Source organism: Semicossyphus pulcher, unplaced genomic scaffold, assembly GCF_022749685.1.
Source record: "Semicossyphus pulcher isolate SPU_LCO1_2020_fin unplaced genomic scaffold, fSemPul1.0.p SCAF_15, whole genome shotgun sequence".
In the NCBI taxonomy this organism is placed as follows: Eukaryota; Metazoa; Chordata; class Actinopteri; order Labriformes; family Labridae; genus Semicossyphus; species Semicossyphus pulcher.
Window position 1 is genome coordinate 9,641,302 of NW_027211659.1, and position 21,522 is coordinate 9,662,823.

At 42.3% G+C, this 21,522-nt stretch overlaps 1 protein-coding gene across 1 annotated transcript in view; it reads left to right on the forward strand.

The window, feature by feature from the left end:
* Positions 1–20,814, forward strand: part of col4a1 (collagen, type IV, alpha 1) — a 40,661-nt gene extending 19,847 nt beyond the window's left edge. Inside the window, exons 3-52 of the mRNA XM_069662740.1 lie at positions 1,910–1,999; positions 2,152–2,196; positions 2,346–2,390; positions 2,581–2,643; positions 2,763–2,816; positions 3,053–3,079; positions 3,749–3,823; positions 3,938–4,000; positions 4,219–4,254; positions 4,372–4,410; positions 5,344–5,433; positions 5,578–5,613; positions 5,721–5,780; positions 5,872–5,907; positions 6,011–6,055; positions 6,154–6,186; positions 7,495–7,555; positions 7,647–7,682; positions 7,789–7,935; positions 8,064–8,147; positions 8,237–8,320; positions 8,493–8,563; positions 8,677–8,868; positions 9,750–9,918; positions 10,083–10,175; positions 10,300–10,404; positions 10,537–10,634; positions 10,889–11,039; positions 11,358–11,471; positions 11,602–11,769; positions 11,904–11,993; positions 12,080–12,232; positions 12,324–12,422; positions 12,613–12,702; positions 12,903–13,042; positions 13,198–13,324; positions 14,186–14,266; positions 14,707–14,805; positions 15,075–15,125; positions 15,209–15,394; positions 15,497–15,630; positions 15,737–15,809; positions 15,940–16,011; positions 16,161–16,289; positions 16,377–16,475; positions 16,561–16,773; positions 16,863–17,040; positions 17,568–17,682; positions 18,176–18,348; positions 18,466–20,814. Of these exons, the coding sequence (XP_069518841.1) occupies positions 1,910–1,999; positions 2,152–2,196; positions 2,346–2,390; positions 2,581–2,643; positions 2,763–2,816; positions 3,053–3,079; positions 3,749–3,823; positions 3,938–4,000; positions 4,219–4,254; positions 4,372–4,410; positions 5,344–5,433; positions 5,578–5,613; positions 5,721–5,780; positions 5,872–5,907; positions 6,011–6,055; positions 6,154–6,186; positions 7,495–7,555; positions 7,647–7,682; positions 7,789–7,935; positions 8,064–8,147; positions 8,237–8,320; positions 8,493–8,563; positions 8,677–8,868; positions 9,750–9,918; positions 10,083–10,175; positions 10,300–10,404; positions 10,537–10,634; positions 10,889–11,039; positions 11,358–11,471; positions 11,602–11,769; positions 11,904–11,993; positions 12,080–12,232; positions 12,324–12,422; positions 12,613–12,702; positions 12,903–13,042; positions 13,198–13,324; positions 14,186–14,266; positions 14,707–14,805; positions 15,075–15,125; positions 15,209–15,394; positions 15,497–15,630; positions 15,737–15,809; positions 15,940–16,011; positions 16,161–16,289; positions 16,377–16,475; positions 16,561–16,773; positions 16,863–17,040; positions 17,568–17,682; positions 18,176–18,348; positions 18,466–18,547 (4,794 nt within the window). The 3' untranslated portion in view covers positions 18,548–20,814. The remainder of the gene's footprint in view (positions 1–1,909; positions 2,000–2,151; positions 2,197–2,345; positions 2,391–2,580; positions 2,644–2,762; positions 2,817–3,052; positions 3,080–3,748; positions 3,824–3,937; positions 4,001–4,218; positions 4,255–4,371; positions 4,411–5,343; positions 5,434–5,577; positions 5,614–5,720; positions 5,781–5,871; positions 5,908–6,010; positions 6,056–6,153; positions 6,187–7,494; positions 7,556–7,646; positions 7,683–7,788; positions 7,936–8,063; positions 8,148–8,236; positions 8,321–8,492; positions 8,564–8,676; positions 8,869–9,749; positions 9,919–10,082; positions 10,176–10,299; positions 10,405–10,536; positions 10,635–10,888; positions 11,040–11,357; positions 11,472–11,601; positions 11,770–11,903; positions 11,994–12,079; positions 12,233–12,323; positions 12,423–12,612; positions 12,703–12,902; positions 13,043–13,197; positions 13,325–14,185; positions 14,267–14,706; positions 14,806–15,074; positions 15,126–15,208; positions 15,395–15,496; positions 15,631–15,736; positions 15,810–15,939; positions 16,012–16,160; positions 16,290–16,376; positions 16,476–16,560; positions 16,774–16,862; positions 17,041–17,567; positions 17,683–18,175; positions 18,349–18,465) is intronic.
* Positions 20,815–21,522: the final 708 nt, after the last annotated feature.

Here is a 21,522-nt window from a genome sequence, read left to right on the forward strand (position 1 = left end):
GTTGTTAACCACTGCTTTTAAGTACATTTATTTTTCACTGTCGCTCCTGCTGTTTGTGTAAAATTGGCTCAGTTCTATCAGACGACTGCACTGCAGGGTGTTATCTCTCCTCTAAGTGCAACAGTCTGGCCTTTTATGGCTCATTCCTACAGCAACAGTAGCCAAACTTTGAGCCCGCCCGACAACAACAGATGTACTGACTGTGTTCAGTGGAGCCCGTCCAAATCCACTGTGGATTCAAAGCACCTCTGTGTTTGGAAAGTCAGTGAAAATCCCCAAACGGCCTTCCAAAAAATCTCCTGCGAGCTTTATTTCCAATGATATCACTTCCTGACGTCGCGCAACAGGAGTTGCTGTTGTAACGCACTGAAGATTCCCAGGGTTCAATGTTTGATGCAATGTTGGTGCTGACTGATGGGAGGCAGGTGTTTTGTGGTCAGAGACTGTAATCTGTCCAAAAATGTTCAATGTGGTTTCATTTAGTCTGCTGCTGAGTTTTACACATCACTCTCTCAGGCTTTGGCAGCGCAGAGAGGATAGATGACCCCCCCCTTTACAAAGCAATGCTGCCATCTAGTGGCAGACAGTGGAAATAACTCATATTTTTGGATAACTTTAAGATCGCTGAAGGCCAGAGATGAGGATTTGTTGTGAAAACATATATTTTTTGTCTTGTTTACATAATATTGCAAATAAATAATAAAAGTTAGAGTCACATGAGTCTTAATTATGAGTTTAAATGCAAAGAAAATATATTTTTTAATCCGTTACAAATAATTAATTGCTGTTTTGGCAATAGTTTAACCCACATGCACTGTATGTAAACGAGAAAAGCAGAGAAAAGGCAGATGTGTTTTTTGGTTGATAGGTTTGCTTTGACATGTATTTTGACAAACTTTTTCCGTTGTGTGATGAACCAGGCTCCAACACGCCGTTTATTCTGATTACAACAGAAGCTTATTAGGTCTCTCACAGCCACCTTTAAGCTCCAGAAATTGCACGGAAATAGGATAATGCAGACTAGCCCTAATGTATTACATGTAAATAAAACTACATACGTACCTGATAACAGAAGCATATTGGGTCTTTCAAAGCCAGCTTTTGTAGAAATAAGCTCTAGAGGCTGCTAAACACAGACAGAAATACTTTAGCTGTCAATTAGTGAGCGACACTACGAAGATTAAAGAAGGTACGAATAAGCTAGCAACGAATAATTAATTACGTGGTGAGTTTAAATTCCCCACAACAAATAAATGTAATCATAAAGGGTTTTATATAAAATTCAGATATTCTTTTAACGATATCACATGAGGAAAAAAAGCACTTTTACCAAGAAAAACGGACTTCATTTTCAGTGATTGTATTAGCGTACCATGAGGAAAGGATAATGCAGACGGTCGTCAACACAAGGGGCGCACCAATGAGATTTGCAGGGGCTCCAGCAGAGGGCGCTCACGTTGCACACAAAATCCAGTCCGAGTGGGAATCTAATAAGAATACAGTGTTATCACAATTAAAATAGTACAATAATGGCCACATATACAGAAAGATCATGACACCATCAGCTCTTATTATCCCAATTGATCTAATTGGGTGAAATACACTGAACTTTATTTAGATCTGTGTTTTGTATCTGTGATCATTATCTGTGTTTCTTCCAGGACTGTTTGAATCCAACATAAATTATTTTGATATAATACACAAAGTAATAGCACTATAATAATAGATTAACACATAGTAACATTGTCACAACTCCATGTCACATTTCAGCTGTTCCCCATTAAATTTGCTTTGTGTGATAAATTCTTTAATCCTAAGGTGTTCCATCATGTGTGGCTAAAAAACTAATCTACTTTAACATAAGTATCTGTGTCTTTGCGTCTTTAACTTGATTATCTGTTGTTCTCAGGGGGAGCGTGGATTTCCCGGTCTTCAAGGTAATATGGGATTCCCCGGGATGCAGGGACCGGAGGGGCCTCCAGGGCCGATGGGCTTTAAGGTCAGCAAACCTACATAACTTTCACTTGGCCTTTTATATCCAAGTCCAAACCTGTGACATTATAAACAGATTTTATCCCCTAAGTTAATGAATACATGGCACACACAAACACAATGATTGCTTTTCTCTATGTTGTCATTTATTTATTGTAGGGAGATCTTGGTGAATCTGGGGCTCCTGGAATAAAAGGAGTGCGGGTATGTACAAAACCACCATTAAATATATGACGTTATGATACAGTATCATACTTATGGCATGATACGATATTAAACTGACTATTATTCCACAATTATTGCTGCAGTTATAGTTTTGGTATTGTTATGAGACAGATGTTGTGATCTTTCAGGGTCCTCCTGGTCTGCCAGGTTTTCCAGGAAATCCAGGACTGCCAGTAAGTGAAATACACATTTTGCAATCAACACACCAAATGTAAAAGCCTCAAATGAACACAGCTTTAGATGATGTTGTTACCTTTAAGGCTGCATTTTAAATCTGGATGGTGTGTGTGGAGAGCTTGGTTGTTACGATGGGTAAATTCTGGGTCACTGTGTAACTGTCTTATTGTGCTCTCCCACTTTTAGGGTATCAATGGAAACGATGGCCCACCAGGTCAGCAAGGTATCCCAGGATGCAATGGGACTAAAGTAAGCTTCTTCTTAAAGTTTTACTTTGTTATCGAGTACACCCAGGATTTGTGTCTGCTCTTATTCACATAATCTAAACACTGTTTCTAATTTCTGACTGTGTTGTGTGTTTATCTCAGGGAGACAGAGGAAGGGATGGCATTCCTGGCTTTGCTGGTGTTCAAGGACCTCCTGTAAGCAACCATGACTCACCTGACAATTACTCACTGATCCGCACACGTTTCAGTTATTGCGATTGTCCTGTGGAAACAAAATTAATACCATTTGAAATTAAATAAATGCTGCTTTGTTGTAAACTATTTTGGGAATGATCCAGTTGGTTTCGAACGTATTGTACCATGTTGAAAGTTAAAATACAGCACCAATATACTACATAAATGGATATGTTAACACTTCTCTCTCTTTATAGGGCATCCCTGGATTTCCTGGAATGAAGGTGAGCTATCATTTAAATTCCTTATTAAACATCTGTTATGAACACTGTAACAGTATGCCTATAGTCTGTATATAATTAGAGGACGTAGCCATAGATAGGTGATTCATTGGTTTGTCAAATATTGTTTAGAAGCCTTAAGTTTTGGCTGTCGCCATCTTGAATTTTTTTTGTGACAAAAATCTGACCATATTTGGATGACAGCTGGAGGGGAACAGATTATGCTAGCGCTAGCTTGGTTAGCAAGGCTTCTGTTATAAATTTAGATTAATTGGGATGATAATTTTGGAGCAAAAAAAGGCTTTTAACTGAATTTATTAACCTGAAAAAATGAATAGTCTACTCATTTTTAACGTTAGCCTTCTTAAGCTAGCAGCACTGTGAAGCACATCCTGCACTTCTTTTTTACTCAACGGGACGACTATAATTTACATGATGAAGATGTTTTATTGAAGAAGACTTGAAACTAGCGATTGAGACCATAAACTTACTCATAAATAAAGTGCAAGAAGGGTCATTTCTTTCACTATTAGACTCTTTTTGCCAACAGTCTTGTCGCCCTCTTCTGGCCATAAGAGGGAATGCAGATTTAAGCACACTTCTCTATGGACTTCTCTTTCCAGACCTGAAGGCTTCATCCCTAACCATTTGTTTATGTTTCGTCTCCTACAGGGAGACCCCGGTGGTGTGATTGGAATCATTCCCGTGAAAGGAGACAGAGGCTATCCTGGCACACCTGGATTGCCTGTACGTTGATTTTATGTGTTGGTGTTTATGTGTGTTTGTATAGATTTATGTCTTATGTGCGTGTCTGAGACCACGTCATTTGAATTTTCATTAAATCTTTTCTTTTTGCCTCAGGGATCAAATGGACCTAGTGGACCTACTGGACCTCCAGGAACCCGTGGCTATCAAGGACCCAAAGTGAGTCAATCTGAACCTGATGGACTGTTCAGTCACCGACAGTCACAGATTAACTTTATGAGCCCCGGAGTTTAAATCAAACCCTAAAACATGATTATGATTGAATGAAACAAAAATTAAATTAATGCTGGAAAGAGCACAAACCTGGCAACCAGTGTCGTCATTTATCGGTGCTGGTAATATCAGTTTGTTTGACTATTTGAATGTCTGTTCTTCAGGGTGATGTCGGCCCCCCTGGCCCTCCTGGCGAGAAGGTAAGTCTAATAACAAACACATTTTACAATGGTGTAGATGATTTACAGGACAAGTCAAATATCCTTTAACTTGATCACCCTGCTAAGATGTCATTGATCTCTTTTTCTGCCCTACAGGGAGACAAGCTGGCCTTTGTGAGTGAGAAAGGAGATAAGGTGAGAATTCTTGTTTTTTATATGTTGTCTGCAAAAAATACAAAATAAGAGACTGCAGAGGGAGAACTTTACCATTCTTTCAACAATAGGAACGGGGTTATAGCTTTTTTACTTTGTGTGTTTTCAGGTAAGAAATACTTAATAGAAAATTAATAACACAGGTTTGATGGTCTAACAGAGGAAAATTGTAAGATTATTTTTTGATAGTATAGTGACAGGAAGTGTGGGGAGGAGAGAGTGGGGTATGATGTGCACCAAATGGTCACAGACCGGGAGTCAAACCTGCGGTCAGTGCATCGAGGACTGCAGCCTCTGTACTAGAGGCGCCTGCTCTACCAACTGAGCTAAACCAGCACCTTAACAGAGGAGAATTTAGACTGTAATCAGTCAATGAGCACGTTTTACCTTTTTCAAAGAACCTTTTTATAATTTACTATTTTATTTAAAGGACCAGTTTGCCAATTTTCAATCCTTTCATGCTAATATGGGGAGGAAATGCTTTTATGGTAGGAAACAAATGCAGTTTCCCTCTGTGCCTTTGGAGGATGCTATCCACTTCCTCCGCCAGACTTGCTAAACAACTCTTCCTCAATCTAGGACGCCCGCCTCCGATGTCTCGTTCAAAATCATCAGGTTTGAAATTTAGACTGCAGACCCGAAGATTATTTAGACGACCCACCGGTATATTCTCGTTCTATTTCGGATTCTGTACCGCTCTGAGCCGTTCCTTTCAGAGGGAGGGCCGCAATGCACGCTGGGTGATGTAGGAATGTAGAATGGCTGAAACCACGAGCTGTTTGTACAACTTTCTCTACAGCTATGGCGCCAATTTCAAATAATATTGCTACTATTGATTACAGAGAACACCAGCTTTGACTTTCCAGGGGAGAACTGCTCCTTTAAATAATTGCGATGTCTGCCCTCTCCCCGCAGGGTGACAGAGGATTCCGTGGCCCCCCCGGTCCTCCTGGATCACATGATGGAGTGGAAGGAGTCACTACAGTGCACACAATTGGACCGAAGGTACTCACTCAGTTCTTTGAGAAAGAGCCAGTAATTTTGCTGTTATCATGTATGAAAATATCTCATATTATAAAACCTGCATTAATATATAAGAAATTACGTCTCAATACTTGAAAATGTTTTCTTTGTTTTTTATCCCTGAAGGGTGAAAGAGGACATAAAGGAGACAAAGGAGACAAAGTTAGTATTGTGTTTTTGACCTACATCACTGACCTACAGCACAAAGGCTGTTTGTTACCTTTCAGGTCAACTTCCTACTTTTTTGTGACACCTGATTTCATTTGCAGGGATATTGCACCCCACATCTAATCGGTATCAAAGGTGAAGTCGGCCCACCTGGACAAATGGTAAGTCCCTTTAGGAGGTTAATACAGAATGAGTGTTCATTGTAAAATTTGATGCAGAACTTGTTTTATGTAACACTGTCTGTAATTTCAGGGTAAATCTGGCAAGGATGGAGAACCCGGGAAAAAGGTAACAATAACATACTGTCATATCCCCCCTCTGTGCTCTTCCACCCACCTGTTGCTTTCATACAATCAAATATTTATCGCTAAAGTACGATACTTTTGCACAGGGAGAAAAAGGCTTTAGCGGAACTCCCGGCTATGCTGGTTCCCAGGTAAATAATACACATTTTATGTTCTTAGCTTTTATCTGAATATACATGATCATGGAGGAGTAACAGGCATGCATACTAAACTCTCTGCCTTGTTTCAGGGTGAAAAAGGAGAACGAGGCCCACCAGGTCATGTAAGTGATCTCTCGCCTCCTCTCTTTTCTTTATTCACCAGTTAGTGTCTTTTTTTTTCTCTGATGCACTCTCTCTCTTTAAATTCAATCTAAGAGAATGACCAGCAGGTATAATGTCCCCTCTGAGTAAATTACCTTAAGTTATATCTGCATGCAAGTCAGGAATAACGTGTTAAATTAGCATATTATGAAGGGTTTCTGTATTTTCATATCCTGGCAATGTGAAGAAGACTTTGTATTTAGAGCATTATGTCGGAGGTTTAATTTTCAGAAACTATAGCAGAACAATTCAGTAAATAAATGAAGTTGCACTGGAACGAATTCAGATTAAAACTTGACTCCTGCGAGGAGTTTTTCGCTGGCTATGAAACAGACTGAATTTAAATCACAATTACGCTATATAACTTTCAAAAGCGAATCAGACGTCAGCGACAAGATTGATTATTTCTACATAGTTATTTTTAATGTCTGAAACTGTTGGTGGTGGACAGGTAGGTGTCAGAGGAAGCAATTTGTTTGTTTACATTTTCCAGGGCAAAAATTTAAAGTGAGTGATACATATGACTGTTAAAGAGAGCAGGATGAGATTTTTTGTTAAAAACCAGGACAGGACAAAATCAGCAAAGACATAAGAGGTACGGCTTTGTCCACAGGGGGCGCCAAAATCAACACAAACCGAAAGTTCCTCACAGGAGCTTTAAGTAATCTTAGGTGAGGCTTGGAGACGACAAACTTACGCCACAATATTTATAAACAAAAATAAAAGATTTGGGCATTTAGGTGGAAGGGGGGGGTTTAACAACAAGAGATACTACTGAGTTGCATTATGGGAAACTAGATTGACCCATATAAGGGTCTTAAAGAGAAGCTTAACAGTCCGTTTAGTTTGTTGACCTTTTGGTAGTTTATCTTCTCAACTTACTGCAGTGATGCATACGTGTACTTTAGGGTGTGTCAGTACATTCTGACATCACTGTGGAGTTTGGTTAGACAGGTTGGATCACAGCCAAATCATTTTTTGTCCATTTTGTTAGTCTGTCTCTGTCTCTCATGAGGCCACCAACTTTGTGGAAGTGCTTGTGTAAATTGCTGGAGTGCCCCTTTAAATTTAAGAGGATGGCAGCAAGGGCGAAATAGAGGGATGTAATTCTACCAACGAGGAGTTCAATATTTACAGTAATGTAAATAATAATATTTGGCACCAGTGCTACCATAGTATGAATAACAAAAGGAGAGATGATGGCCGAGCAGTAGCAGAAGCACATTAATATAACTTAAATCACTGGACATGTATTCCTAACCTTTTAGGGAACCGGTGCTCCTGGTCCTCCTGGTCCTCGTGGTCTCCCAGGGTTACAAGGAGACAAAGGTAAACTGAGGGAAAAGCATGCCACCAAATGTTCACACATCATTTGTCTTGGATCAGTTTCCATTACATCCATGTTCTTGCTTATCCACAGGTTTTCATGGTCCTCAGGGAGAGGCCGGTCCACCAGGTAAAGAAGACGCAATATTACAACATAATTTGACAGCACTGCATTAAGCCACAGGTGTCCCTCAGACACATGAATAACACACAAACGTATCCATCGTATTCTTCAGGCCGACACATTGAAGGGCCTCGTGGAGAGACGGGTCAGAAGGGGATTGTTGGTGACAAAGGAGACAGAGGCATAGAAGGAGAGTCCCTCGTTGGACCTCCAGGGCAACCAGGAGCTTCTGGACCCCCCGGACCTCCTGGACAACCGAGTATGACTGTCATTAAATATTAGAGAAATGTGTATGTATAAAAACTAGTAAAAAAAACCCAATAACTAAAACAACCTTGTGTGTGTGTGTCTGTGTGTGTGTGTGCGTGCTATAATATGGCCAAACAGTTGACCCTAATGAATGTGACATCCAGAAAGGAGCTCCTGGCCCGACGGGACCTCCAGGGTTACGGGGGGAAGAGGGACAAAAAGGTAAGACAGTATTCAATTAAAGTCATCAGTGAATTAATCAATTAAATGTTAATCATCAGCAATATTTTAATTGTTGTGCCTTCTTCAAGGTGACAAGGGAGATACCTGTCTTCAATGTGACGGTGTCAGCAAACCTGGATCACCTGGCCTCCAGGGCCCTAAAGGAGACACAGGTGAGTGAAAAATGAAAAAATCAAATGAAATAGTGTCATAGCTCAAAAACCATTTAGGCTATGACGTATAGTTGGTCCTTTGTGTTGCATTAACTGGTTCCACTATTTTTTCTTGCATATTGACGCTCAGCCACTCACAATTGAGTAAGTGTTGTCCTTTTTCACCTGGCAGGACCTCCTGGCCCAGTCGGCAGCAAGGGAGATAAGGGTCAATCGGGCTTTCCTGGATCACCTGGAAGACCTGTGCGTACAATTACGTCTGAGATACCTATATCACAAAATGCGAGCTTAATGTTTTTACAGTATATCTCTTGTTTCATTGAGAAAATGTCAGGATATGTCAATGATGTGCGCAGGGCTCTCACGGCACTCCTGGGTTGATGGGAGCTCCTGGTGCCGTCGGTGAACCAGGGGACCTTTCTATAGCTCCTGGTCTGAAGGGGGACAAAGGTCTGCCTGGTACTTCTGGCTCACCGGGGCGGCCAGGACTGGACGGACAGTCGGGGAGAGATGGCCCCCCTGGTCTACCTGGCCTCAAAGGAGAACCTGTAAGTGTGTGTGGTTTGTTTGATAAAAACAAATAGGATGTCAGGATATCAACATTACAGCTCTACAATGTGAGCGTGTTTCTATTCTTTGTGTTGGTTTTCAATTCCACAATTTAAGAATGCTAAGTATCAGCATTCCTTTCAAACAGAAAAACAAAGTTGTGCATTTAGCAGCAATTAATTAAACGGCAGGTATTCTCCTGAGGAGTTGGAGGAGACTAAAAACAGAGCTGAAAGGAGAGTGAATGTTTGGCTTATATTCATCATGTGGCCCAAAACTTCAACTTCATCATTGCAAAATTGGCAATTTATTCCATATACAAACAAACAACATGTTTGCTTAGTCAATTTATGAGTCAACAGCTTGTTGTGCTGTCCCCAAGTTGCTAAAAAAAAATAGTTTTGGTATCTGCAGATTATGGCTTGAAGATGACAGCATTGGCAGATATGTCATTTTTCTGCCGATATTTTCTGCCGATATTTTCCGCTGATAAAACAACGCTTTAATCATGCCTAAATCGCTGATGATTCCCCTAACATTTTGTACATAACCTAAGTTTAAGTAGTTTTCTCATATTGCCCAGTGAATGTGTACATTTTAAAAAGTACTGTATTATGTAATTTCTGCATGTGGGCCACTACAATAAGAGTAGGCATGATATCAATTCCACAACAGGGGAGACTTGATGTTCTCTGCAGTTAGGTAGGAAAAAAACATGTGCTTAATATATCGGTATCAAAATCGGCAAAAAGGGTTGGAAAATATCGGTATATCGGCAAAAAATCAAATATCGTGCATCCCTTGTTCTAAGCATTTAGTGTTCTGAATTTATTGTTGCCTTGAAAACATTAGACATACTGTGTTCTAATCTTGCTTCCAGGCCAAAGAGGGCATCAAGGGTGACCGTGGACCAGATGGGGACCCTGGTCGTTCTGGGCTTCCAGGAGAGAGGGGTCCACCTGGCCTGCCAGGCTTCCCTCGACCGGGAGACCCCGGAGAGAAAGGAAGTCAGGGCAGACCAGGCCTTCCTGGAACTCCAGGAGTACCTGGTAAGCATGAAATAAACACAGATCCACAGATACTAAAAATATGCATTCATAAAGCAGTGCAGTCACAGAGAAGTCAAATTAAATGTAATCTTGATGGCCCATCTGAAACACTGATACTGCACACACCAGGTGGACATTCATAACATATAATTTGCATCGAATAGGTGTAAAAGGAGAGCCAGGTCAAGGTGTCAGCACTCCTGGACCTCAAGGAGAACCTGGAGCACAAGGACAAACAGGCAGACCTGGAATTCAAGGTGAGCAACCCTGTTGTCAGGAGGTTTCATGATACAAGAATTCAACTAAATAATGTGAAATGTATCTTTTGAGGATTGTTAGATTGTTGGTCCTCTTAACCACACCACATGTTGTTGGTTTCAGGTGACAGAGGCCAACCTGGAGAAGCAGGGTTGCCAGGTTTCCCTGGTACCAAAGGTGACCAAGGAGCCCCTGGTATTGGATTTCCTGGCCCAACTGGTGCAAAAGGTAAGTTACTCCATTTCGCCTCAATATGGATTTATTTATAGACATTCAATGTATACTTACAGATTCCTGATTCTATATCATAATCGATAGAACAATACAGGAGAAGATACAATGTTTTGACTGTGTTTGTAGGAGTCAGTGGAATTCCAGGTACTCAAGGAATACCCGGAGAACCAGGAAGACCAGGACAGGACGGCTCAACTGGAAAACCTGGTTTACCCGGCCAGAAAGTGTGTATTTTTCTGCATACATATTTCAAATAATAAACTGATTGCACATTGGTGGATATGTAGGTTTGTACTGGTTTTCCCAATGGGACATGAGTGTTCTGTGCAGCTTCCTTAAGTATTGGTTTGGCTGATACATTTTCAACCAGATCAATACTATCTATCTGAGTGCATGATACGATAACCTCGGATATATGTTTATGTAAAATCACTATTGCCAGAGTTTAGATGCAAATCAACACTTCTATTTTTTGCAGGGTGAACCAGGACGAGGTCTTCCAGGTCCAAAAGGTTTTCAAGGCCAAATAGGAATTACTGGCTTCCAGGGAGAGAAGGGAAACATTGGATTACCTGGTGTCCCTGGAAGAGGAGGCGAGACAGGACTTCCAGGAGCTCAGGGAATCAAAGGTACTATAAGACAGTTTTTGTCTGTGAAGGTTCTCAGCTTAATCTAAAAGGCTTGGACTTGGTTGCAGTTCAAGTCGTTTCACCTGAAAATATAAGCCTCAGGGGCCTCAGGGGCTTATATTTCTAGCACCATCCACCAGTCAGTTTAGAACTGAAGAAGCCTTTCAGATGAGAGGTGGAACGTCTTCAAGAACTTCAACCAAGTCCAGTTGCCTTTTGGATTAAGCCTAGAATGTAAGGCACTTTGAATTACTCTAAACTGAAGCTAGGTTTGATTTAGTCCTTGCTTTTAAAAAGGCTTCTCTTCTCTTTAACTAGGTGACGTGGGACCTCCAGGGCCTCCTGGACTGATTGGCTTACCTGGAGCTCCAGGAAAAGGATCTCCTGGAGCGCCTGGACCACAAGGACCACCTGGAGAGCATGGACCATTTGGTAAGCGCTAACTCGGCATCCAAACAGCCAGACCTTTTTTTAATGGAAGACAATTTGACATGCCACAGAAGTAATACTTACTCTTAATGGTGTGGAAATCATTGCAATTATGACTGTGCATGTTGAACAGGTCAGGCGGGTGTAAAGGGAGAAAAGGGTTACCCAGGTGTGCCTGGGCTGGACATGCCAGGGCCTCAGGGGGAGAAGGGGACCTCTGGGTTCCAAGGATCACCAGGTTCTAAAGGACTGCCAGGGCCACCAGGCTTACCAGGCAGGGACGGACTGATTGGAAACCAAGGTGACTGACTGCCAGCAAACAAACCTTCCTACAGCCACATTTGATGTATTATTAGATCATCGAGTCCTCTAGCTTTTTAATCTCAATCTCAATTTATTTACAGTAATCTCACTTTGTACGTGTGTGTTTACCAGGTGCCAAAGGTGAAATGGGGGTCATAGGAACACCGGGAGTACCAGGATTTCCAGGACCACCTGGTACACCTGGATCTACTGGCCTCAGAGGTTAGAGTTCTACCTTTCATATTGGTCATACACTGTGCACATCTACGGTTTTATGGTTACAATTGATTTGACACCATCTTTCTCAGGTGATCCTGGTATTACTGGACCAAGAGGTGGCAGCGGAGAACCTGGACCCAAAGGAGAACGGGGAGAGCAAGGTCTTCAGGGTCCTCCTGGGAACATGACCGACGTTGACATGGAGCATATGAAGGGGGAGAAGGGAGACCTAGGGGACAGAGGTGCAACATATATAGATCAATGATTCTGTGTTTGGACCCATAGTTTTAGAAATATCTTAATATGGTTTTATAACTATTTTTCTCCTATCAGGTGACCCTGGAGTCACTGGACAAAAGGGCTACCGTGGAATGCCTGGAGACCGTGGAATGCCAGGGAAAGACGGAGAGCCTGGATCACCTGGACAACCAGGTGACCACTTGAGGAGGAACATATTTAAACCGTGTAGTCTTCATGTGCTTATCATCTCTGTTTGCCATATCCTCGTCCCGTTCATTTAATTATCCCTTTTCTGGTGGATTCTCTGCACTTAACCCACCATCCGATGAAAGTGGAGAGAAAATAAAAGAGAAATTTATTTTTCAATCTCTGATGATCTCAGGTGAGAAAGGAGACCCTGGTTTTCCCGGACAGCCCGGCAGTATAGGACAACCTGGACAGAAAGGTGGTGTAGGAGAGATGGGAGTACCAGGTAAGGACACACATATAAAGACCGCAAACATGTATTGTATCTTATGTATTACAATCATGTAATATAAACAGTTGTATTAGGAATATGCAAACAAGGGACCCCTTATAATTTCACATGAGACTGTGATATTCACAAGTTAAAAATTCCACTCTGCACTTCATCTGCTTTACACGGCGGTGTGTGTGTGTGTGTTTATCCAGGTGTGGTTGGTCCAAAGGGTACTAAAGGAGACATTGGTACACCGGGGCATCCTGGATTCAGAGGCACAGATGGACAGAGAGGAGACCCGGGAGCAGCTGGTGATCCAGGTATTGGGATCCCAGGAATTCCCGGAGAAAAGGTAATCAAAAAAATAAAAACGGAGGTGGAAATGGAAACATTATTGTCATTTATGACTTTGCATGTTCGACATCTTTTTGTTTCTTGTCTTGTTTCTCACAGTAATCATCAGTACCTATCAGTCTTTACTAAACATATCTTTTGCTACTCTGACAGGGTGAGACAGGCCAGCCCGGATTCCCTGGACCACCAGGAGACAAGGGTCAGAGGGGTCACGAGGGGATGTCTGGCAAGCCAGGACTGCAGGGATCCAAGGGAGACAAAGGAAGCGTCGGATATCCAGGTTAGATTTCAGTCTGGGTAAGAGGTCTTCATGGGTCCAAAATGTTGTGCCCGAACCCAAAGAGACCTGGAAATGTACGACCCGGAACCGAACGGGATCCGTCTTTCATTTAGTTAAGTTTATTAGTTTGTTTGACAGGGGCCGTGCACAAGTGTTGGGCCAGAGTCAGCTATATAGCTAATTTACATCTGTGGTTCCTGGACAGGAAGATCTAAAAAAACACACATTACAATACAAACAATTAAAAACAAACAGTTTGACAAACAGTATATGACATAAAAACAATATGCTGTACATTGCAAAGCTACCTTTCCTTCTCTCCATGTAGGAGGACAGTTCTCTACAAAGGTTAAAAGCACGGGGCCGCATAACTAACTGAAAGCTGGGGCCCGGACCCTTGCAGAACCGAGAAATGTCGGACCTCACCCCGGCTGGGCGAAACAAACCCAATCAGCACCGACTTCACAGCTGATTGCTTTTGACAAGTTACTGTTAGTCGGCTGTCAAAACAAAACTTTTTGTCCTAACTAATGTGGTGTAGCCTTCTCCCCTGTGCCTGGCCGTGCATATAATCCATCCTCCGCCAAGAAAGTTCATAAAATGCATCCGGGTTTCCTGTTATCCATGTCGTGTTGATTAAACCAGCAATACTAATCCACGAGTTATTTCAGATTTACAGTCCACTTGCTGTCACGCAGACGGATGACAAATGCACGGCTTGTTTAGAACCACATAAAACGCGGACCCGAACCCATCGGGGTCCTGGTTTGGCTCCTAGGGTTCCAGTGGGTATTAGCCATGCATTTTATTTCATTTGAGTGCTTATTGTACTGTCTGTGTGTGTCTGTGTGTGTTGTACAGGTCAGCCAGGTAGACCAGGTGACAAAGGAACACCTGGGCTGCCAGGGTCTGCAGGAGAACCTGGACTTGACGGTCGAGCTGGTAAGTAACTGGATTATTCAATCAGCCAGGCAGCGACCACATAGTCATCAAAGCAATAATTTAACAGTTTGAATAAGGTTTGATACACCATCAACTTCACAGAGACAGCCGTTTGGTTAGAAGAGTTTTGTCTGTAAAAAAAAGTGTTGCAGCTGCAAACTTGAGTAAGTGTGGACAACAAATCCCTTCATAAAGCTCCCAGATGTACAACCTGTGTGTCATGAATAAATTAAAAGAAATTGTCAAGATCAGCTCCTTTGTTTTGCAGCAAAGGTCAATGACAACTCAGGGAATGTTAAATCAGACACTTAAAAGGATTCAAACACCCGTCCCAAGCTGCTGGCTTTATATCTTGCTAGAAAACAATGAGAGACTTGAAAACTGAGCCCTGGCCATTGTTATAACCAGTAACAAATAGCGTGTTAACTTGTTCCTTCCAGGTGAAGGAGGCTTGCAAGGACCTCCTGGTCCTTCAGGAGAGAAGGGAGACCCTGGGGTGGACGGCATTCCTGGATCGTCAGGGGAGAGAGGAGTCCCAGGTAGGTGTCAGATTATTATTATTTTTTGCCTTTATTGATGGGAAAGCTGTAGACAGACAGGAAACATGGGGAGAAGAGAGTGGGGGATGACATGCAGCAAAGGGCTGAGGACGATAGTCGAACCTGGGGGGCGCTGCGTTGAGGACTGTAGTGTCTGTATATGGAGCGACTGCTCTACCCACTTAGCTTAACCAGCGCCCCTGATGTCTGATTAGACTGTATTGCAACAATTGACACAAACAATCCCTTTTATCTGTCTTTCCCTGCAGGTACACCTGGTCTAGGTTTACCTGGTCCAGCTGGCGAGCTTGGTAGCAAAGGTCAGAGCTCCTCCATCATTAATTAATGTAATCCCTCAACCATCTGAGCCTTTTATCATGCGGCCTTCTCTTTGCCTCTACAGGTGACAAAGGCAGTCCTGGCTTCCCTGGCACTCCAGGTCATCCAGGCATCCCTGGAATCAAAGGCGACAAGGGACTTTCAGGCACACAGGGACTGCAGGGTGAGCCAGGAGAGAGGGGGTTTCCAGGTATCTCCCAAGAAGGCCCCAAGGGAGAGAGGGGAGAAACAGGACAACCCGGAGAAGGAGGTACACCATATATTACAATTTATTTTGTGTTTTGTGACATGTCACCTGTGACTAAAGAATTGTAAAATTGAAACACGTGTTCTTCTTGTCTTCATCACACAGGATCCCCAGGAATACCAGGACCCTCTGGTGTGCCAGGCAGAGACGGCCAAAAGGGAGAGAAAGGAAACCAGGGTGACAACGGGTTCCAGGGAGAGACGGGACGCAAGGGTGACCTGGGAGGTCCTGGACTTCCTGTAAGACGCAAGGCTGTTTTTCATGACTCATGGTTTATTTACTTTACATGCTGTACACTAGTGTAGATGTAAGCTCCTTATGTGAATGTGTTTGTGTGTCTTACAGGGACAGACTGGCCTTCCAGGTATTGATGGACAGAAGGGCGAGAGGGGATTGCAGGGTGTCCATGGCTTCCCAGGTGAGAATATATTTGATAGACTATGACTGAGTGTGTGTGCATGTGGTTTTATTTACATATGAGAGGAAAGATGTTTTTTTATTCAGATGATTGAGAAATAGAAATAACTTATTTTAAATCCATACTCTAGGTACAAAGGGTGATTTCGGGGAGATTGGATTCAAAGGAGATTTTGGAGACAGAGGATTCCCGGGAGAAAAGGGTAAATATTCAGACTTCATACTACATTACCATTATAGTCTATATCTGTCAGTTCGTACATGTAGCAATCTTAAACTTCACCTCCATTAACTGCATAAAAGCAAAACGAGCAACAGAAAAATGTCAACAAAACGCACCTTTTTATTTTAGGTAATGACGGCCCACCTGGCCCCCCCGGCCCCACCATCTTCGTCAAAGGAGACATTGGCTTCCCAGGGGTTCAAGGTTTACCAGGACCCCAGGGGCCATCTGGGTTCCCCGGACAGAAAGGACAGCAAGGTGACATTTTGCTTAAACAAAGCGCCACATCATGTAATCCCCTTTAAATGCTTTTGCTTTATCATTTTTCTTGTTATTTCCTCTCAGGTCTGACAGGAACACCAGGACCAAAAGGTGAAGATGGACTTCCTGGATATCATGGTCAGTCCGGAGGCAAAGGAGAACCTGGCCTGCCGGGGCCTCAGGGTAAGACGCTCACAGGGATGAAAGGTGTAGGTAGGAGCTATTGTGTTGTTGTTGTCATAACTTCTTAATCACCCTGTGTCTTCAGGACCCAGAGGATACCCCGGCCCCCCAGGACCTGACGGTGTTCCAGGTCATGTAGGCCCTCCTGGCCCCTCCTCCATGGAGCATGGTTTTCTGGTAACCCGTCACAGTCAATCAGTGGACATTCCATACTGTCCTGAGGGAACATCGCTCATATATGATGGCTACTCCTTGCTTTACGTACAAGGCAACGAGCGCTCTCATGGACAGGACTTAGGTGAGTCGCATAAAATGAGATCAGAAAAAAATATTAAAAGGAATCAAGAAACATGGGAATCAATTAAACATCTCTTTCATCTGTTTCAGGTACTGCGGGCAGCTGTCTGAGGAAGTTCAGCCCCATGCCCTTCCTGTTCTGTAACATCAACAACGTGTGCAACTTTGCCTCCCGTAATGACTACTCCTACTGGCTCACCTCCCCTGAGCCCATGCCCATGAGCATGGCACCTATCACTGGTGAAAGCATCAAACCCTTCATCAGCAGGTATGTTAGCATTTGCATCCTAACTGTTCTTTTTAAGTCAAATCAAGTCACTTTATTTTTGAACATACAGAACAGTAGTTTCTCGCCATCCAGTTTTTGATGTAATCTGAACAGTTACAGAGGTTGTGTAATAAGCAGGCACTCTCGGGTGGAACTGGTAGATAAACTTTTTTAGCATAGGTGTGATACAAAAAGTTGTGTTCATTTAAAATAAAGCAAATGGGGGGACGTGTAAAATGAGAATGAAAGAGTTCCTGAAATTGAGCCTTGCGGGATGCCAGATTTAATGGGAGTGGGTAAAAACGTGCTTTCGATTTCTTTTTCATGGTGTTTTAAAACAACATTAGGGTTGATTGTGTCACATGCGCTAAGATGAATGAACTAAAATGACAGTTGAACCATCCACAGAGTGAAGTATATTATTATTTACTGTAAGCAGGGCTGATTCTGTACTGTTTTACGTACCCACATTTTTTGGTATGTATGATGCTCGTTTGACACTCACTTACTGTGCTGTGTTTCTGTAGGTGTGCTGTATGTGAAGCCCCAGCCATGGTGATAGCAGTTCACAGTCAGACCATCATGATCCCATCATGCCCTCGGGGCTGGGACTCTCTGTGGATTGGCTACTCCTTTGTCATGGTAAGACAAACCAGAATCGGGTCTTGGAGATAATATATTGATCTTTGTAAAACTATAGATACTAAAGGACAACCAAGCTTAAGTTGTGATGACTTAGTAAAATATAGAAGGCATTTTGCAGTATTTTGTTTATTGTTTGTATATTTTTTTGCATTTTGACAATATCTTTACAACCAGGAAGTAGATCTAGTGGATTTGCTCGTCTAATTTTGATAAGGAACAATGATTTGTTCATTTGTTGGGAGATGTTTTCTTTATCAGTGTGTTGCTTGACTTTATAAAAATGTAAAGTAGATTAACAACACTTTATCTGAATATAATAAGTCAGTAAATTTTGTCAAACTTAGATGTGTCATGCTTAAATACATGAACAACATATGTACCAGTACTCCAATAAAACCTTGAACCCTAAACTAACCCTTTTGGAATCAGGACATGAACAAATATCTTTCTTTTGGTTAATCAGCTGTTTTCATTGTGTGTGTTCTTATAGCACACGAGTGCAGGTGCTGAGGGTTCAGGCCAGGCTCTGGCCTCTCCTGGTTCCTGTCTGGAGGAGTTCCGCAGCGCTCCTTTCATCGAGTGTCACGGCCGCGGAACCTGCAACTACTACGCCAACTCCTACAGCTTTTGGCTTGCCACCATTGAAGACAATGAGATGTTTACGTAAGACACAAACAGACGTCGTATTTTTTGATTAACATAAAGAGTAACTTTAGAAAATCATTTAAGCTTCCTGTTGCATATTTGGATGTAAAGGTTTTTCTCTCTTCCTCTTTCCAGGAAACCTGTCCCAACAACGCTAAAAGCCGGCAACCTCAGAACACACATAAGCCGCTGTCAGGTGTGCATGAAGAGGACATAAACTCCAACACCAGAGTGCTTCTTTCCAACCTAAGAGCGAATGCCGCGTGTGCCAACATCCTCGACTTGCCTTTACTTCCTGTTCCTAAAGGATGGTGCTATTTCCCTGCATGTGTGAGAGGGACAGAGACGTGGTTTGAAGAACAGCTAGAGATTGAACACTACAAACCAGAACACGGAGACCAAGCGGCCTTTTGCTCCATGCAGAACACTTTACTAACATGATCACGAAATGTCTCGAAGGAATGGCGCCCAGTTTACCTCTGCACTGAGTACACGGCCCCCTAAACTGGTAAACTGGTGTTCATTTTGAAAGGGTTGTTTGTGTAGGTCAGGTGCTATTCAATCTTATTTATCCGCCTTATTCCTTGTCTCTTTTTTTTTCTCTCTCAGTGCCACAACATTCAAAGATATAGCCAATTATTATTATAGATTTTCACACTTTTTAACTTCTTTATACATACTAATATAAAGGATGGGACTTACCACTGGCTACATGTCTTTTGCTAAATCACCATTATGTTGCAGACACATTTATATATATATCACACTGTTGTAAATATAATGCATTCCTCTCTAACATAGTTCAACATACTCTCCTCAGGTTATTACTGTGTGTTATTTAGTCCATTTTTTTATTTATAAGATTTATGAGAATATGTTGGACCTGAGATTCCATTCATCCAAAAACAATGTTTGACAATATCGCCGTAGTAACTTACAAAACAGCACTGAAATAGCATTAGCAGGTGTGTATGTGTGTGTGTGTGAGTGTGTGTGTGAGTGTACATATGGATGGATCTGCGCTGCATGGATGTGGTGTGTGTTTTGTGATGTCTGCATTTATATATTGATGCACAAACAGAAAAAGAAACGGACGTAAGAATCACCTTCCATACACGGTAACTCTGTCAGAACAAATACAACAGCTGTGTGTTAATGGATTTACTCATCTGGTCTCCTGATCCCGAAGAAATGCACATGTATATATACTTACACATTACATGCTCATGTACTTGACTGTTACTGTTTGTGATATACTTTTGGTTTCCCTGTCGTGCGAATGCAAAAATGATTCATAAAGGGTCATCATGTTATTTTTTGAAGTTCAGAGTCAAACACAGACGCAAGAGGAGAGCCGTATTTATGAGAATCTATGCAAGTTGAGATGCTTTAAAAAGGTTCTACTTTGTTTTAGCCCTTAATATACAGTGTTTGAGTTAACATCGGTAGAAGAGAGGCCTCCTGGACCTCTGCGTCCCTTTCAGAGCCGTTAAAAGATTTTGATAAGATGCTCCCTGATGTACAGCTCCGGAAAAAGAGAGAATTCAGATGTTTTTTTAGATCTCAAATAATGCAAAGGAAACAATGTTCATTTTTAAACAACAGAATGTTTTAACTGAGGAAGAGTTCAGAATCAATATTTGGTGGAATAACCTGGTCTAATGGTGGAATAACCTTGGCATGCTCTCCAACAGTCTGCCACAGTGCTGTCGGGTGATGCCACAGCTCTGTTTGAAGGCTCGTGACCATCCATCTTTCTCTTGATCACATTCAGGAGGTTTTCAATGGAGTTCAGATCTGGATTGTACAATGGAGTATTAGGGCCGCATTAAAGGGGGAAAAAAAGACGTAATATTACGAGAACAAAGTCGTTATTTTATTAGAATAAAGTCGTAACAGACTATTGTTAGCCTAAATATTATAAATATCAGAAGAGCAGCCAGCCGCCTGCACGTGTTAAGTATAACTTCACAGTGAACGTCATGTGAAGTATGGCGTTCACAAACATGAAATACTTAATGTTTCGGAACATTAGCACCACTTTGTCATAACTATCAGGAGTCTGAAAAGTGATTATATTTAAGCGCAGGCGACTGGCTGCTCTTCTGATATTACCCTCCAAAATAAGATACCGGCTAACCATAGTCTAAAATTACAACTTTATTCTCGTAATATTATGACTTTATTCTCTAAATGTGAGAGATTTTCTTCCCTCGATGTGGCCCTAATACTCTGTCGTTGGGATTGAACCAAGACATGAAGTGAGAGATGCTGATTTAAGGCACACTCTGAGTGGATCTCTTAGTTTCTTCCGGAGCTGTATTTACAGTGTTAGCAGTGTTTGCCATCAAAACACAAACGTAACTGCAGTGGAAATAATCGTAACTAATTAACAAACAGAACATACTTCAATCCACATTTTTATCATTTCCAGATACTGTGTAATTCCTGCAATAAAGTGATTTGTAGAACATTCTTATTAAATTATGATAGGTTCTTTTTTTATTTTGGTTTGTATGTTCCAAAGATTTGCCACAAGAGGGCAGCACCAGCACACCTTCTAGGTTAGGTTATTTAGCTTCATGATCTCTTCAGTTTGTTGGTTCACAAGCTCTCTGTGTTTTTAGCTTCTACTGCCCCTGGCTATTTTTCCAGCAAGAGCTGACCTCAAGTCTGTCCTGAACCCTAATTCAAGTGCAACCTCTGCACCAACACACCCACAGGGCACTGCAGCCGATACCTCAGCACTTCTGCCGGGACTGTGGCCAACAAACCCGTTCACCCCCTGAAAACACAAACAGATCGATACGCTCCGCAGAGAACCAGATAACCCCTCCTTTCATCTCCACTCTCGTCTTTCATCTATTACCGGAATCCTATCCCCCGTTTCCTCTCTTGTCGCTGTAGACGGACAAACAGAGGCCTCGACCCCCGGCTATCTTCATAAACATGTCTAACAAGGCCTTGACCTTTGACCTGCGAGTGCAAGGTCAGTCAGGAGGGAGTCACACTGGATGGTCATACAACACGGAAAGGCCAGACGGTCAAATGGCAGGTACAAGCGAGTGCGAAGGCCTAATGACCGCGATCAAGATCATCTGCTATAAAGCTGAGATGTCTGCTGTCAGGACGGAGGCTCCGCTCACAGAGAAGAGGCAGAAAATAGTTCCCCTGCGTATGTTCAGATTAACC